Source organism: Panulirus ornatus, chromosome 64, assembly GCF_036320965.1.
Source record: "Panulirus ornatus isolate Po-2019 chromosome 64, ASM3632096v1, whole genome shotgun sequence".
NCBI classification, from domain to species: domain Eukaryota; kingdom Metazoa; phylum Arthropoda; class Malacostraca; order Decapoda; family Palinuridae; genus Panulirus; species Panulirus ornatus.
In genome coordinates, this window is record NC_092287.1 from 20,931,533 (window position 1) to 20,948,393 (window position 16,861).

General features: G+C 41.9%; 1 protein-coding gene across 11 annotated transcripts in view; it reads left to right on the forward strand.

Moving 5' to 3' along the window:
• The window catches only part of LOC139746178 (putative neural-cadherin 2), a 760,037-nt gene that overhangs the window by 695,113 nt on the left and 48,063 nt on the right, over positions 1-16,861 (forward strand). For all 11 annotated transcript variants that reach the window (XR_011712090.1, XR_011712087.1, XR_011712091.1 and 8 more), the window contains exons 13-16: positions 340-516; positions 2,949-3,354; positions 7,979-8,181; positions 15,155-15,318. Coding sequence is in view for 8 of the 11 variants with exons in the window: in XM_071657094.1 (XP_071513195.1) it covers positions 340-516; positions 2,949-3,354; positions 7,979-8,181; positions 15,155-15,318 (950 nt within the window). In the remaining 3 variants the exon portion in view is untranslated. The remainder of the gene's footprint in view (positions 1-339; positions 517-2,948; positions 3,355-7,978; positions 8,182-15,154; positions 15,319-16,861) is intronic.

Genomic DNA, 16,861 nt, shown 5'->3' on the forward strand with positions numbered 1-16,861 from the left:
AGAGAGAGAGAGAGAGAGAGAGAGAGAGAGAGAGAGAGAGAGAGAGTTGTGCCTGGTAACCCTTCATTACTGTCAGAGAGAGAGAGAGAGAGAGAGAGAGAGGAGAGTTGTGCCTGGTAACCCTTCATTACTGTCAGAGAGAGAGAGTTGTGCCTGGTAACGCCATTTGGTAAACATGTTTACCAAATGCCGTCCTAGCTTCGTCTCTTCGATGTTTATCAGCTGACATATTTTGCGACAAAGCCCGATCGTCCATTCTTTGTCGAAGACTTTGTTATGTCTCTACCTAGACCACTCCACGCCTCCTCCTCCTCCCTCACTCTCTCTCTTCCCCCCCAGGGCCGCGGCGGGTGGAGCGACGCGCGGCACACGGACACGGCCTGGGTGGAGGTGCGGCTGCGGGATCTGAACGACAACCCGCCCCAGTTCCGCCGCCCGCACGCCCACGTCACCGTCAGGGAGGACACCGCCCCCGGCACCCTCTTGGCCTCCCTCCCAGCCACCGACCCGGACATGGTGAGTGTTGACCCCCTGGTGACCGGATGGTGATGTGCTCCTTAATGGTGACCTCCTCACAATATCACCCTCACCATACCTTTCACCCTCACCAGTGGATGGATCACACCCAGTCATTATCACCATCATAATCACCATTGGATCACCGTCACTCTCATCACCCAAGCTAAGCCACAACCGTTCACTATCACCATCATCACCATTACTACAACATCACCATTAGTGATGCCCCTTACACAATCACCACACCAGGACTTTCACAACCTCCATTAATACTACAGCATCGCTGATATATCATCACCCATTATCACCATATCATCACCATCACTATCACTAGAATGTTGGCTCATGTTCACCACCCTTACACAATCACCACACCAGGACTTTCACAACCTCCATTAATACTACAGCATCGCTGATATATCTTCACCCATTATCACCATATCACCATCACTATCACTAGAATGTTGGCTCATGTTCACCACCATCACCCATTATCATCATATCAACACCATCACTATCACTAGAATGTTGGCTCATGTTCACAGTCATCACCCATTATCACCATATCAACACCATCACTATCATTAGAATGTTGGCTCATGTTCACCACCATAGCCCATTATCACCATATCAACACCATCACTATCACTAGAATGTTGGCTCATGTTCACAGTCATCACCCATTATCACCATATCAACACCATCACTTTCACTAGAATGTTGGCTCATGTTCACCACCATAGCATCATCATTACCACAGTCAACTCCCCTGGGCTGTGGTACATGCCACTCTTGGCTATATGGTCAACATCAGGGTGTGCCGGGGAGGTCCCCCCTGTGTTTACCTTTCATATTCGCCAGCCTGACCTTCAGCGCCTCCTGCGGGCAGGTCCTTCGCCGTCAGATCCTATATATATACGCTCACTAAGATCAGTGGGTTAGGGGAGGTGGGAAGACCTGAGAGAGGGGCTTTGATCTCTGGTTGTAAGAGCCAGGGTAATGGTGTGTGTATGTGTGCGTGTGTGTGTGTGTGTGGATGTGTGTGTGGATGTATGAGAGGCATGGGCTACGGATGAGGATGTGCAGAGGGTGGATGTGTTAGAAATTAAATGTTTGAGGACAATATGCGGTGCGAGGTGGTTCGATCGAGTAAGTGATGAAAGGGTAAGAGAAATGTGTGGTAATAAAAAGAGTGTGTTTGAGAGAGCAGAAGGGTGTGTGTTGAAGTGGTTCGGAACATGTGGAGAGAATGAGTGAGGAAAGACTGACAAAAAGGATGTGTGTGTCAGAAATAAAGGGAACAAGAAGCGGGAGATCGAAAAGGGGATGGAAGGATGGAAGTAGAAAGATTTTGAGTGCTCGGTGCCTGAGTATGCAGGAGGGTGAAAAGTGTGCACGGGATAGAGTGAAATGGAACATTGTGGTATCCTGGGAACGACCTGCAATCAGTGGACTGATCGAGGGCATGTGAAGCAGCCAAGAGAAACCATGGAAAGGTTTGTAAGGCCTGGTTGTGGATCGGGGGTTGTGGTTCAGGTATATTGCACATGCCAGCTACAGAATGGATGTAAGCAAATGCAGCCTTTCTTCGTCTGTTCCTGGCGCTACGTCACTAACGCGGAAAACGGAGAAGCATGAAAAAAAAATACATCAGAAGATATGGTTTTCTGTTGCCCCTCCTGTCACTTACTTACCTTACCTGTTATGTCGTCTTTAGCAATCTGGTCTGCCGTCAACGAATAGTATGTATTACTCCTTCGTGGCTTCCATGGAATTTGTAGATGTTTATATGTCTCCCTGTAATCTCAATTTCTTCAGTGATGTATGGAGACATCTTGATTGCCATATCCAACAAGGTTTTACCTTTCTTACACCCTTGTATGTCCCCACCCTCTTCCTAGAAATGCACATATCTGATCTACGAGGTATTTTCTTGGTTAGGTATCGAACATTGCTGCCTCGCAGTGAGATTCCCACCTCTGGAAAACAAGATTGAAAAGTACTTTCTTGTTACAATTTGCACATAATAGAATTCAACTGTGTTTCCATGTTCTGCTCAGCACTATCGTCTTCATGCTATGGTCGTTATATGATCATAAACTTCAGTAATGAAACTATGGTTGAAATATACTAGGTTAAAAAGTCGCTTGTTTATTCTGCCAGTAGGACTATTTGATATTCCTATCAAAAAGATGTAGTTTGTAATCAAATCTTAAGTGTTGATTGGATTCTTTTTTTTCATTTTTTTTTTGGATTTTTCATTGTGTTGGATATCAATAGATTTTATTCTCTATTTTCAGGTGGGATAGAGGAATATTTGATGTTATTCTTGTAACCAACAACAACAAATATCAGTTACACTTCTTAAACTGTGGTGTCTATTACAGACGTCTCTCTCTTTATTGATTCCTGATTTACTTCTCCCGTAGATGGAGCAGCAGGGAGTGGAGTACCGTGTGGAGGGCGGGTGGGGCGCCCTGAGCGTGGACGGCAGCGGGGGCGTGAGGCTGTGGCGCGCCCTGGACCGTGAGGCTCCCGGCGGGGAGGTGGGTGTGGCCAGGGTGGTGGCGGTGGACGAAGGTGGCCTCCCTTCCTCCCTCTCGTCCACAGCCACCCTCACCATCACCGTGACGGACGTCAACGACTGCCCCCCGCGTCTCTTACCTCCCACCCTCCTACATGTGACTGAGGGCGCTCCTGCCTCCCTCCTGGGCCTCCTCACAGCTACCGACGACGACGTGTGGGCGCTGGCCCACGGCCCGCCCTTCAACTTCACCCTGGCCCCCTCCAACCCCGCCCACGTCCTCGACACCCTCTCCATCAAGTACGACTCAGGTAAGTATAAGCAGTTGACTTGTTTACTGAAGCTCTGAATTTTTGTGGTTATCGGTGGTAAATTCTGGAAATCCAAACTGAATTCAAGCAGATTCAGCAGTTTTATAGGAACTGCAGTAAGCTTAAGCTAATCTGACCCTCTTAAATGGTTGGTTTCAGTAGTTTCTTTTTTTGTTATTGTTACCAGAGGGAACTTATACTTTCCGTAGCGGAAGAGAATTCATCTTTACCTAATAAAAAAAAAATAGGTTTCAATGCTTTTTTCATTCGTATAAGAATTAGTGAAAAAGTATTAGTATGTCAGCGATTAGATTTCAACACCGTCATGTACTCTGGTAATATCAGTAGCCAAACACAAATGCTCTGTGACTGGATCTTAGCCTGATAGTTACCATAATTTGCCAAAGGCACAGCATTTATCCGCAATTAGATGGAGTTCGTAAGCCTCCGAAGCGTGTGTCAGAGCTGCATGGAATGTCGTAATGAGGGCTGAAAACTGCCGTGGCATTCAAGTGATTAACTTGGTTCATATGAGATCATTTTTGCAATTATGAAAAAAAAAAAATAGGATTTCGTGTCCAAAATCATCTACCCGCGACACATTTGTTGCCTGACAGTACAATATAGAACAGCTTAGTCTTCCATTTTGGTGCTAGAGTTAACAAAATGTAATTAATCTATATATGTCAATTTGTTTAGTTTTATACCCCGGCAAACTTATTGCGTACCCTATGCATTGCGTACCCTATGCTCATCCTGTAAGCAGTAGCGCAAAATGATTACACGGGGTCACAAAGGGTGTAAGTCAGACCCTTAGTGGGTTGATATTACATAGCATATTACACTTCAGAACAGGTATTTCATTACATACATTACATAGTTTTAGTTGGTAAGTTTTACCAACCAGAGGCAAAAAGTGGATACGAGCAAAATTTCAGGTATCTTGTTATGAACAATTGTGATGTGACCCTAATTGTAGGGTTTGTTTACATTTATTCTTAAAAGGCTCTAGTTTTCTCTTTCTAAGACACACTGTTCTAGTTTGTGTCCAGATCGTTGACCTCAAACTTTACAATTCACACGATTAACATCAGATACGCCAATAAAGCGCCAATAGTACTTACAGACTAACATTAGTCTAGCAGTTACATCGTGTTATCTGCTAGGATCACTACTTTCTCCATATACATGTTTTACTTCACGCATGTCACTGTGATGGAAAATGTATCTACTTTGTGCTTATCTGAACTCGTCTTCGTGCTTCAAAGAGGTTGTTAATTCCATTCTAATTGACAACGCAACGTTGTTTTCAACATCACTTTTACTAAGTGCAAGTTTGGCAAACGCATCAGTTTTGTCATGGTCACAGAGGCCTATATGAGAGGGAATCCATAACAACTTGATTTAAATCCCATGCGCCGTAATGTTTGAATATTTAAATCCCATGCGCCGTAATGTTTGAATATTTAAATCCCATGCGCCGTAATGTTTGAATATTTAAATCCCATGCGCCGTAATGTTTGAATATTTAAATCCCATGCGCCGTAATGTTTGAATATTTAAATCCCATGCGCCGTAATGTTTGAATATTTAAATCCCATGCGCCGTAATGTTTGAATATTTAAATCCCATGCGCCGTAATGTTTGAATATTTAAATCCCATGCGCCGTAATGTTTGATTATTTACCTCTGGCTTCACAGACCAGCGAGTTGTTTATGCTCCCAGCATCTTATGTGAACGGAAATTTTTAAAAGCTGTATATTCTCCCGAAGAACAAGCCCAAAGTTCCCTCATCAGTTTCGTTTAACATGAGTGCAGTTTAGGTGTCAGGCATAGAACTTAGACGAATCATGCATGGCACAGCTGATGTGAACAAAGTCAGTCTTAACCTTAGGAAATTTTGACCTAATCCTTGCACCTCCAAGATGACATTATCTCCCTTAATATAATTGACCCCCCGAGACTTACATTAGCTAAAAAGAATAAAAAATAATGACTGTCCAATTAGATTGAGATCCACAGTGCTAGAATATAAGACGAGTTATAATCCCTAAACTTGTGCAGGTCTTCTTAAACATCTTGAGCAAGATAGGTTTAATTTCCAAGCATGACCATGTGTTCCTCTTTCCCATACAATATATGGTGTGCAACAAACATAATCATTTAGGTGTACTACAAAGTACTACCATGTTATAATTAGAAGATTGTGAATAGCAACAAATCATATATACATATATATATATATATATATATATATATATATATATATATATATATATATATATATATAATTTTTTTTCGCCGTCTCCCGCGTTTGCGAGGTAGCGCAAGGAAACAGACGAAAGAAATGGCCCAACCCACCTCCATACACATGTATATACATACGTCCACACACGCAAATATACATACCTACACAGCTTTCCATGGTTTACCCCAGACGCTTCACATGCCCTGATTCAATCCACTGACAGCACGTCAACCCCGGTATACCACATCGATCCAATTCACTCTATTCCTTGCCCTCCTTTCACCCTCCTGCATGTTCAGGCCCCGATCACACAGAATCTTTTTCACTCCATCTTTCCACCTCCAATTTGGTCTCCCACTTCTCCTCGTTCCCTCCACCTCCGACACATATATCCTCTTGGTCAATCTTTCCTCACTCATTCTCTCCATGTGCCCAAACCATTTCAAAACACCCTCTTCTGCTCTCTCAACCACGCTCTTTTTATTTCCACACATCTCTCTTACCCTCACGTTACTTACTCGATCAACACCTCACACCACACATTGTCCTCAAACTGCACACATCTCTCTTACCCCTCACGTTACTTACTCGATCAACACCTCACACCACACATTGTCCTCAAACATCTCATTTCCAGCACATCCATCCTCCTGCGCACACCTCTATCCATAGCCCACGCCTCGCAACCATACAACATTGTTGGAACCACTATTCCTTCAAACATACCCATTTTTGCTTTCCGAGATAATGTTCTCGACTTCCACACATTCTTCAAGGCCCCCAGAATTTTCGCCCCCTCCCCCACCCTATGATCCACTTCCGCTTCCATGGTTCCATCCGCTGCCAGATCCACTCCCAGATATCTAAAACACTTTACTTCCTCCAGTTTTTCTCCATTCAAACTTACCTCCCAATTGACTTGACCCTCAACCCTACTGTACCTAATAACCTTGCTCTTATTCACATTTACTCTTCACTTTCTTCTTTCACACACTTTACCAAACTCAGTCACCAGCTTCTGCAGTTTCTCACATGAATCAGCCACCAGCGCTGTATCATCAGCGAACAACTGACTCACTTCCCAAGCTCTCTCATCCCCAACAGACTTCATACTTGCCCCTCTTTCCAAAACTCTTGCATTTACCTCCCTAACAACCCCATCCTTAAACAAATTAAACAACCATGGAGACATCACACACCCCTGCCGCAAACCTACATTCACTGAGAACCAATCACTTTCCTATCTTCCTACACGTACACATGCCTTACATCCTCGATAAAAACTTTTCACTGCTTCTAACAACTTGCCTCCCACACCATATATTCTTAACACCTTCCACAGAGCATCTCTATCAACTCTATCATATGCCTTCTCCAGATCCATAAATGCTACATACAAATCCATTTGCTTTTCTAAGTATTTCTCACATACATTCTTCAAAGCAAACACCTGATCCACACATCCTCTACTACTTCTGAAACCACACTGCTCTTCCCCAATCTGATGCTCTGTACATGCCTTCACCCTCTCAATCAATACCCTCCCATATAATTTACCAGGAATACTCAACAAACTTATACCTCTGTAATTTGAGCACTCACTCTTATCCCCTTTGCCTTTGTACAGTGGCACTATGCACGCATTCCGCCAATCCTCAGGCACCTCACCATGAGTCATACATACATTAAATAACCTTACCAACCAGTCAATAATACAGTCACCCCCCTTTTTAATAAATTCCACTGCAATACCATCCAAACCTACTGCCTTGCCGGCTTTCATCTTCCTCTGGGTTATTTAGTGATGTACGCCCTCGCCTTATATTCCTTGTGCGCTTTGAATGACTAGACTTATTGTGCATCTTATTCAGATTTTCCATACCAGGCAAATACTTTATAGGCTTAAAAATCATGCATAGTAAGGTTCCTGTGAGTCCACGGGGAAATGAAACACGATGAGTTCTCAAGTGCACTTTCGTGTAGTAATCACATCATCAGCGGAGATACAAGAGACCTAGTTAGGACGCCATTTGGTAAACAAATGACAGTCAGTTGATATACAACAAAGCGACGGAGCTAGGACGCCATTTTGTAAACAAGTGACTTGTTTAGCAAATGGCGTCCTAGCTTCGTTTCTTCGTCGTATATCAACTGACTGTTATATTTCTCTCTTGTGTCTCCCCTGATGATGTGATTATCACACGAAAGTGCACGTGGGAACTTATCGTGTTTCAATTCCCCGTGGACTCGTAGGAATATACTTGATCACGCGCTCAGTTGTGACCCTTTCCTGCATAGTACAGTGTGGTGCAGTAATGACGTATTGAAAGCAAGTATGCCTCAGTGAGCTTTACGCTACTCATGTAAAATGGCAGGTGCAGACAGTGGACGTGGTGGGGCTGAGGTGTGGACATTAGGTCCCGTGGACAGGGAAGAGCATCGCCAGCTGACGGCTGAGGTGGTGGTGGCTGATGCTGGGGGGTTGGCAGCCACACAACCCGTCACTGTCATCATTGATGATGTCAACGACAACCCCATGAAACCTGCTGCCAAGACTGTCTACCTCTGGAAGACTCAGGTAACTTTTAAGTTTTTTTTACTCAGTGTTTTGCACATCTTATTCCAAGAATATATATCAGGCTATGCATTGGTTTGGAACCACCACGTCTGGTTGATGGATGTATTGTTTTCAACTTTCGTAAAGTAGTTTCATGTCCCCATACATCGTTTTCATACTTTGTGACTGAAACAAGTTGGTCACTTTAAGGACTCATGAATTTGTTATTGTATACCAACAAAGTGACGAAGATTTGCAGTGTGACCGTCATGGTTCAGTGTTTTTTTTTTTTCTATGTATACATATTAGGGCATATGAACTTCATGGGAATTTATCATGAATGTTTTAAATATTATAGATTTCTCTTAATCTTGATTCTGAGAGCATATTCATAAAGTTCTTAAAGACTGTTTTTAAACTTTGTATGCTGCATATTTATTTGGCAATGTAAAAGAATTTTGTTTATGTCCATACTGAACAGATTTACAAAAAATGGAGGCATCCTGTGATTTTACATAATTTGTTTCTCACTCCTACCATAGGAACCCCCCTTTATGGGGCTTTTGCAGTGCTGTGGGAGTTATTAATTTAAAACACTTCAGTTCTTCCAATTTTTCTCCATACTCACACCCCAACTAACCCCTCCTAGACCTAATGACCATGCTTATATTCATATTTACTCTCAGCTTTCTCCTTTCACATCCCTTCCAAACTCGGTCACCAACTTCTGCAGTTTCTCAAACAAATCTGCCACCAGTGCTGTATCGTCAGCAAACAACAACTGACTTATTTTCCAGGCATACTCAACCCTTTCTTTAAGACTTGCATTTATCTCTCTCACCACCCCATACATGAATAACCTAAATAACCATGGTGACACCCTTACCGCAGACAAACATTCATTTAGAACCATTCTCTTTAATCTCTTCCTACTCGTACACATGTCTTACACCCTTGGTAAACATTTCTTGCTGCTTCTAGAAGCTTTCATCCCACACTGTATATTCCTAAGACCTTAAACTTAGCATCTTTATCAACCCTGTCATATGGTTTCTCCAGATCCATAAATGCCACGTATATATTCAAATTTTTTAAGCATTTACATATATGCATATACCCACTAGGAAAATATACATACCTATATACATACATACCTATACATCTCAACGTATATATATATATATATATATATATATATATATATATATATATATATATATATATATATATATATATACACACACTGACACATACATATACACACCTGTACATAATTCATACTGTCTGCCCTTTTTCATTCTCGTCGCCACCCCGCCACACATGAAATGACAACCCCCTCCCCCTGCATGTGCGCGAGGTAGCGCTAGGAAAAGACAACAAAGGCCACATTCGTTCACACTCAGTCTCTAGCTGTCATGTAATAATGCACCGAAACCACAGCTCCCTTTCCACATCCAGGCCCCCACAAAACTTTCCATGGTTTACCCCAGACGCTTCACATGCCCTAGTTCAATCCATTGACAGCACGTCGACCCCGGTATACCACATCGTTCCAATTCATTCTGTTCCATGCACGCCATTCACCCTCCTACATGTTCAGGCCCTGATCACTTAAGAATCTTTTTCACTCCATCTTTCCACCTCCAATTTGGTCTCCCACTTCTCCTTGTTCCCTCCACCTCTGACACATATATCCTCTTTGTCAATCTTTCCTCACTCATTTCCTCCATGTGACCAAACCATTTCAAAACACCCTCTTCTGCTCTCTCAACCACACTCTTTTTATTGCCACACATATCTCTTACCCTTTCATTACTTACTCAGTCAAACCACCTCACACCACATATTGTCCTCAAACATATCATTTCCAGCACATCCACCCTCCTCCACACAACTCTATCTATAGCCCACGCCTCGCAACCATATAACATTGTTGGAACCACTATTCCTTCAAACATACCCGTTTTTGCTTTTCGAGATAATGTTGTCAACTTCCACACATTTTTCAGCGCTTCCAGAACGTTCGCCCCCTGCCCCACCCTATGATTCAATTCTGCTTCCATGGTTCCATCCGCTGCCAAATCCACTCCCAGATATCTAAAACACCTCATTTCCTCCAGTTTTTCTCCATTTAGATTTATCTCCCAATTAACTTGTCCCTCAACCCTACTGTACCTAATAACCTTGCTCTTATTCACATTTACTCTCAGCTTTCTTCTTTCACACACATTACCAAACTCAGTCACCAGCTTCTGCAGTTTCTCACATGAATCAACCACCTGCGCTGTATCATCGGCGAACAACAACTGACTCACTTCCCAAGCTCTCTCATCCTCAACAGACTGCATATATGCCCCTCTTTCCAAAACTCTTGCATTCACCTCCCTATCAACCCCATCCATAAACATATTAAACAACCATGGAGACATCACGCACCCCTGCCACAAACCAACATTCACTGAGAACCAATCACTTTCCTCTCTTCCTACTCATACACATGCCTTACATCCTCAATAAAAACTTTTGACTGCTTCTAACATCATACTTCCCACACCATATATTGCTAATGCCTTCCGCAGAGCATCCCTATCAACTCTATCATATGCCTTCTCCAGATCCATAAATGCTACATAAAAATCCATTTGCTTTTCTAAGTATTTCTCACATACATTCTTCAAATCAAACACCTGATCCACACATCCTCTACCACTTCTGAAACCACACTGCTCTTCCCTAATTGGATGTTCTGTACATGCCTTCACCCTCTGAATCAGTACCCTCCCATATAATTTCCCAGGAATAATCAACAAACTTATACCTCTGTAATTTGAGCTCTCACCCTTATCCCCTTTGCCTTTGTCCAATGGCACTATGCAAGCATTCTACCAATCCCGGGGCACCTCACCATGAGTCATACATACATTAAATAACCTTACCAACCAGTCAACAGTACAGTCACCCCCTTTTTTAATAAATTCCACTGCAATACCATCCAAACCTGCTGCCTTGCCAGCTTCCATCTTCCATAAAGCTATTACTACCTCTTCTCTGTTTACCAAATCATTCTCCCTAACCCTCTCACTTTGCACTCCACCTCAGCCAAAACACTTTATATCTGCCACTCTATCATCAAACACATTCAACAAACCTTCAAAATACTCACTCCATCTCCTTCTCACATCACCACTACTTGTTATCACCTCCCTGTTAGCCCCCTTCACTGATGTTCCCATTTGTTCCCTTGCCTTATGCACTTTATTTACCTCCTTCCAAAACATCTTTTTATTCTCCCTAAAATTCAATGATACTCTCTCACCCCAACTCTCATTTGCCCTCTTTTTCATCTCTTGCACCTTTATCTTGACCTCCTGCCTCTTTCTTTTATACATCTCCCATTCATTTGCATTATTTTCCTGCAAAAACCATCCAAATGCCTCTCTCTTCTCTCTCACTAATAATCTTACTTCTTCATCCCACCACTCACTACCCTTGCTAATCAACCCACCTCCCACGCTTCTCATGCCACAAGCATCTTTTGCGCAAGCCTTCACTACTTCCCTAAATACATCCCATTCGTCCCCCACTCCCCTTACGTCCTTTGTTCTCACCTTTTTCCATTCTGTACTCAGTCTCTCCTGGTACTTCCCCACAAAAGTCTCCTTCCCAACTCACTCACACTCTCCACTCTCTTCACCCCAACATTCTCTCTTCTTTCCTGAAAACCTCTACATATCTTCACCTTTACCTTCACAAGATAATGATCAGACATCCCTCCAGTTGCACCTCTCAGTACATTAACAACCAAAAGTCTCTCTTTCACACGCCTAACAATTAACACATAATCCAATGACGTTCTCTGGCCATCTCTCCTACTTACATACATATACTTATATATATCTCTCTTTTTAAACCAGGTATTCCCAATCACCAGTCCTTTTTCAGCACATAAATCTACAAGCTCTTCACCATTTCCATTTACAACACTGAACACCCCATGTACACCAATTATTCCCTCAACTGCCACATTACTCACCTTTGCATTCAAATCACCCATCACTATAACCCAGTCTCGTGCATCAAAACTACTAACACATTCACTCAGCTGCTCCCAAAACACTTGCCTCTCCTGATCTTTCTTCTCATTCCCGGGTGCATATGCACCAATATTCTACCATCTCTCTCCATCCACTTTCAGTTTTACCCATATCAATCTAGAGTTTACTTTCTTACACTCTATCACATACTCCTTCCCTTGCTCTTGTCCTCTCACTAACCCCTGACTTTACTCCCAAGACATTCCCAAACCACTCTTCCCCTTTACCCTTGAGCTTTGTTTCACTCAGAGCCAGAACATCCAGGTTCCTTTCCTCAAACATACTACCTCTCTCTCCTTTTTTTTCATCTTGGTTACATCCACGCACATTTAGACACTGCTGTCTCCTGTGTTGGCGAGATAGCGCAAGGAAACAGACGAGGAATGGCCCAACCCACCCACATACCCATGTATATACATAAATGCCCATGCATGCACATATACATACATATGCATTTCAACGTATACATACATATACATACAGAGACATATGTACATATTCATACTTGCTGCCTTCATCCATTCCCATCACCACCCCGCCACACGAAATAGCATCACCCCCCCTCCATCGAGGCAGTGCCAGAAACAGACAGAAAGGCCACATTCATTCACACTCAGTCTCTAGCTGTCATGTGTAATGCACCAAAACGACAGCTCCCTTTCCACATCCATGCCCCACAGATCTTTCCATGGTTTACCCCAGACGTTTCACATGCCTTGGTTCAATCCATTGACGTCGACCCTGGTATACCACATCATTCCAATTCACTCTATTCATTGCACACCTTTCACCCTTCTGTATGTTCAGGCCCCTTTCACTCAAGATCTTTTTCACCCCAACCTTCCACCTCCAGTTTGGTCTTCCACTTCTTCTTCCCTCCACCTCTGACATATATCCTCTTTGTCAGTCTTTCCTCACTCATTCCCTCCATGAGTCCAAACCATTTCAACACATGCTCTTCTGCTCTCTCAACCGCACTCCTTTTATTACCTTACATCTCTCTTACCCTTTCATTACTTAATCAAACCACCTCACACCACATATTGTCCTCAAACATTTTATTTCCAATACATCCACCCTCCTCCGCACAAACTTATCTATAGCCCATGCCTCGCAACCATATAACATTGTTGGAACCACTGTTCCTTCAAACATACCCATTTTTACTCTCCGAGATAACGATCTCCATTTCCACACATTCTTCAGCACTCCCAGAACCTCCACTACCCCCCGTAACACACACACTCACACACACACACACCCTGTGACTCACTTTTGCTCCCATGGTTCCATTCAAAGTTACCTCCCAATTGACTTGTCCCTCGACCCTACTGAACCTGCTGACCTTACTCTCATTCACATTTACTCTAAACTCTAAACTTTCTCTCACTCACTTTACCAAACTCAATCACCAACTTCTGCAGTTTCTCACCCAATTCAGCCACCAGCTCTCTGTCATCAGCAAACAACAACTGACTCACTTCCCAAGCTCTCTCATCCCCAACAGACTGCATACTTGCCCCTCTTTCCAAAACTCTTGCATTCACCTCCCTAACAACCCCATCCATAAACAAATTAAACAACCGTGAAGACATCACGCACCCCTGCCGCAAGCCAGCATTCACTGAGAACCAACCACTTTCCTCTCTTCCTACTCATGGACATGCCTTATATCCTCGGTAAAAACTTTTTACTGCTTCTAGCAAGTTACCTCCCACACCAAATACCCTTACAACTTTCCATAAAGCATCTCTATCCACCCTATTATATACCTTCTCCAGATCCATAAATGCTACATACAAATCCATCTGTTTTTCTAAATATTTTTCACATACATTCTTCAAAGCAAATACCTGATCCACACATCCTCTACCACTTCTGGAACCACGCTGCACTTCCCTAATCTGATGCTCTGTACATGCCTTCACCCTCTCAATCAATACCCTCCCATATAATTTCCTAGGAATACTCAACAAACTTATGCCTCTGTAATTTGAACACTCACCTTTATCCCCTTTGCCTTTTACAGTGGCACTATGCATGCATTCTGCCAATCCTCAGGCACTTCATGATCCATGCATACTTTGAATATCTTTACCAACAAATCAACAACACAGTCACCCCTTTTTTAATAAATTCCACTGCAATGCCATCTAAACCCGCCGCCTTGCCAGCTTTCATCTTCCACAAAGCTTTCGCTGCCACTTCTTTGTTCACCAAACCATTCCCCCTGACCCTCTCACTTCACACATCACCCTTCCCAAAACACCCATATCTGCCACTCTATCTATCTAACACATTTAACAAACCTTCAAAATATTCCCTCCATCTCCTTCTCACTTCATCACTACTTGTTATTATATCCCCATTTGCCCGCTTCACCAATGTTCCCATTTGTTCTCTTGCCTTACGCACTTTATTTACTTTCTTCCAAAACATCTTTTTATCCTCCCCATGGGTGTAAACTGAATGTGGCTCCAAGAACTTAATATAGGTTGCAAGTATTACCAGAATATTTATGTAACTGATTTATCACAGCAAACAGCTGTGAACAAACTTATATCAATAAAAAGAAAATGTTAGTCTATTGCTTAAAAGTGTTTTGTTGTTTTGCTCAAAATTTGATAGCAACTAAACCTGCTCATTTTTTCTGGAATACTGTGTATTTTACAATTGCAGGGAATGGGCATAACCATGTTCTCCAGCTGTGGCATAGAAGAGCCTATTGTTCGAGCCATTTGTTGTGGCCATTTCTGAAATTCAGGTTTCTTTTTCCCTTTCTCAGCCTTAGTAGTAATTTTCACAGTCCACGCAGTAGTACTGTTATTAGGGATGAGAAGATATGATAATTGCTACACAGTACTTTGATAAACTAATCAGCAGTTTTATGACATTAACAGGGTGGGAGTGCAGATGCTGCATTAGGCAGAGTATATGTTGAGGACCCAGATGATTGGGATCTACATGACAAAACCTTTTCATGGGCTGGACCTCCCCATCCACTCTTCACTCTGCAGCCCAACACTGGTGATATATTTGCCTCTACAAAGCTTGTTGAGGGAAGGTGAGACTTCTCCAGGGACTTCAGTAAAAAAAAAATTTAAAACCAAGTTTGGGAAGTATGTGTACAAAGCACTAGGGGAAGGGAAGATTCCTTTAGTCACTCGTGCAGATAAGCTTGAAAAGTATATGTACTTTGGAAGGAAGGAAAGTGAAACATAACATCGTAGGTAAACTTGGTTATATTGCATTAACACATGTATTTCCGTTTAGATGAATCAAATAATTGGGATTCACACATGCTGTACCACTGATTGCCGAGAATCATGAGATGCTGTTTGAAAGATATATGTGTGTTTAATCATTCAATACATTTTTTCAAATCATTGTCATCTAAGGATTTGGATGATGAAATTGTTTTGACTAGGCACCAGTAAAAAATCACTGAGTGTGGCTACAATCACTATTGGATGAGACTAATATAACACTCTTGAAAACTGAAATAATGTAGTTATGACAGATCAAGATTTTTTTGTTCACTTCATGATAAAATAACATTAGTCGAAAACACTATTTCAACTGACTTACTCCTGTGACACTGTATAATCTTCTCAAGATGAAGAATTTTGCTAGAAAAGATCCTGTTTTGGGTGTGAAACTGAGTGTTATCCTTGAGTCTTATTGACCATTTTTCTAGAACTGATGATCCAAGAAAATGTAACATTCGTTGATTGCACAAGGAACAGAAAGTTGAGGGTTGATGGGCCCTAGTATTTGCAGTCACATATACAGCAGTTTTTTTTATGAAATTTTAAGATGCCAAATTGATTTTTCTCAATGGAAAAAGAATCCTGTCCATGCTTGTTTCAAGATTTGATACATCATGTTAACTTTCAAGCATTAGGGAAGTATTGTCTTACCTGGGATTGTACTTTTTTTTTTGTATCTTTAAGAAATGATAGATATTAGGTAGTTACGGACTTTCTGGAAAGTCAACAAAGTTAGCATGTGATTAAAGTTAAGGTTGTCATGATATCCTTTGAAAGTTTTTGCTGACTTACCTAACGAAAAATTGAAATAAGACTGATGGATGTCACTGCCTTTTTCATCACACTTCATGCAAAATTGGAGGAAAAAGGCTACTGAGATGTTAAAAATTTGAGGAAATTTTATCCTTACATCAAGTCTGTTGAGTTGAGCTTGACAGAAAAGTTTTTGACCATACTAAGAATTGATAGAAAATCAGAAAATCAAACACATGTAAGATCTAAAATGAATCACTAAATCCTTAGTCTGCTACTATATCAGTGTCAGAACTCATTACTAATGAATGAAATGAACAATACCACCTCAAAATTATGAAGTCAAAATAGTGAGTAGATTTCACCAGAATTGAAACTTTTGTTGATAATTACCTGCATCCTTTTTAATATCTAATTACATTTGTTTCTGTAGAAGATTTTTATTGATATAGCTTATCACCAGTAATTGCTAAACATTGCTTCATCTGATTTTTTTGTGCTGTAAAGGCAGGTACTTAATGCAGTTTTTGTTTATGGAAATAATAACCAATATTACCTACATAAGCTTGATTATCATGGCTATGA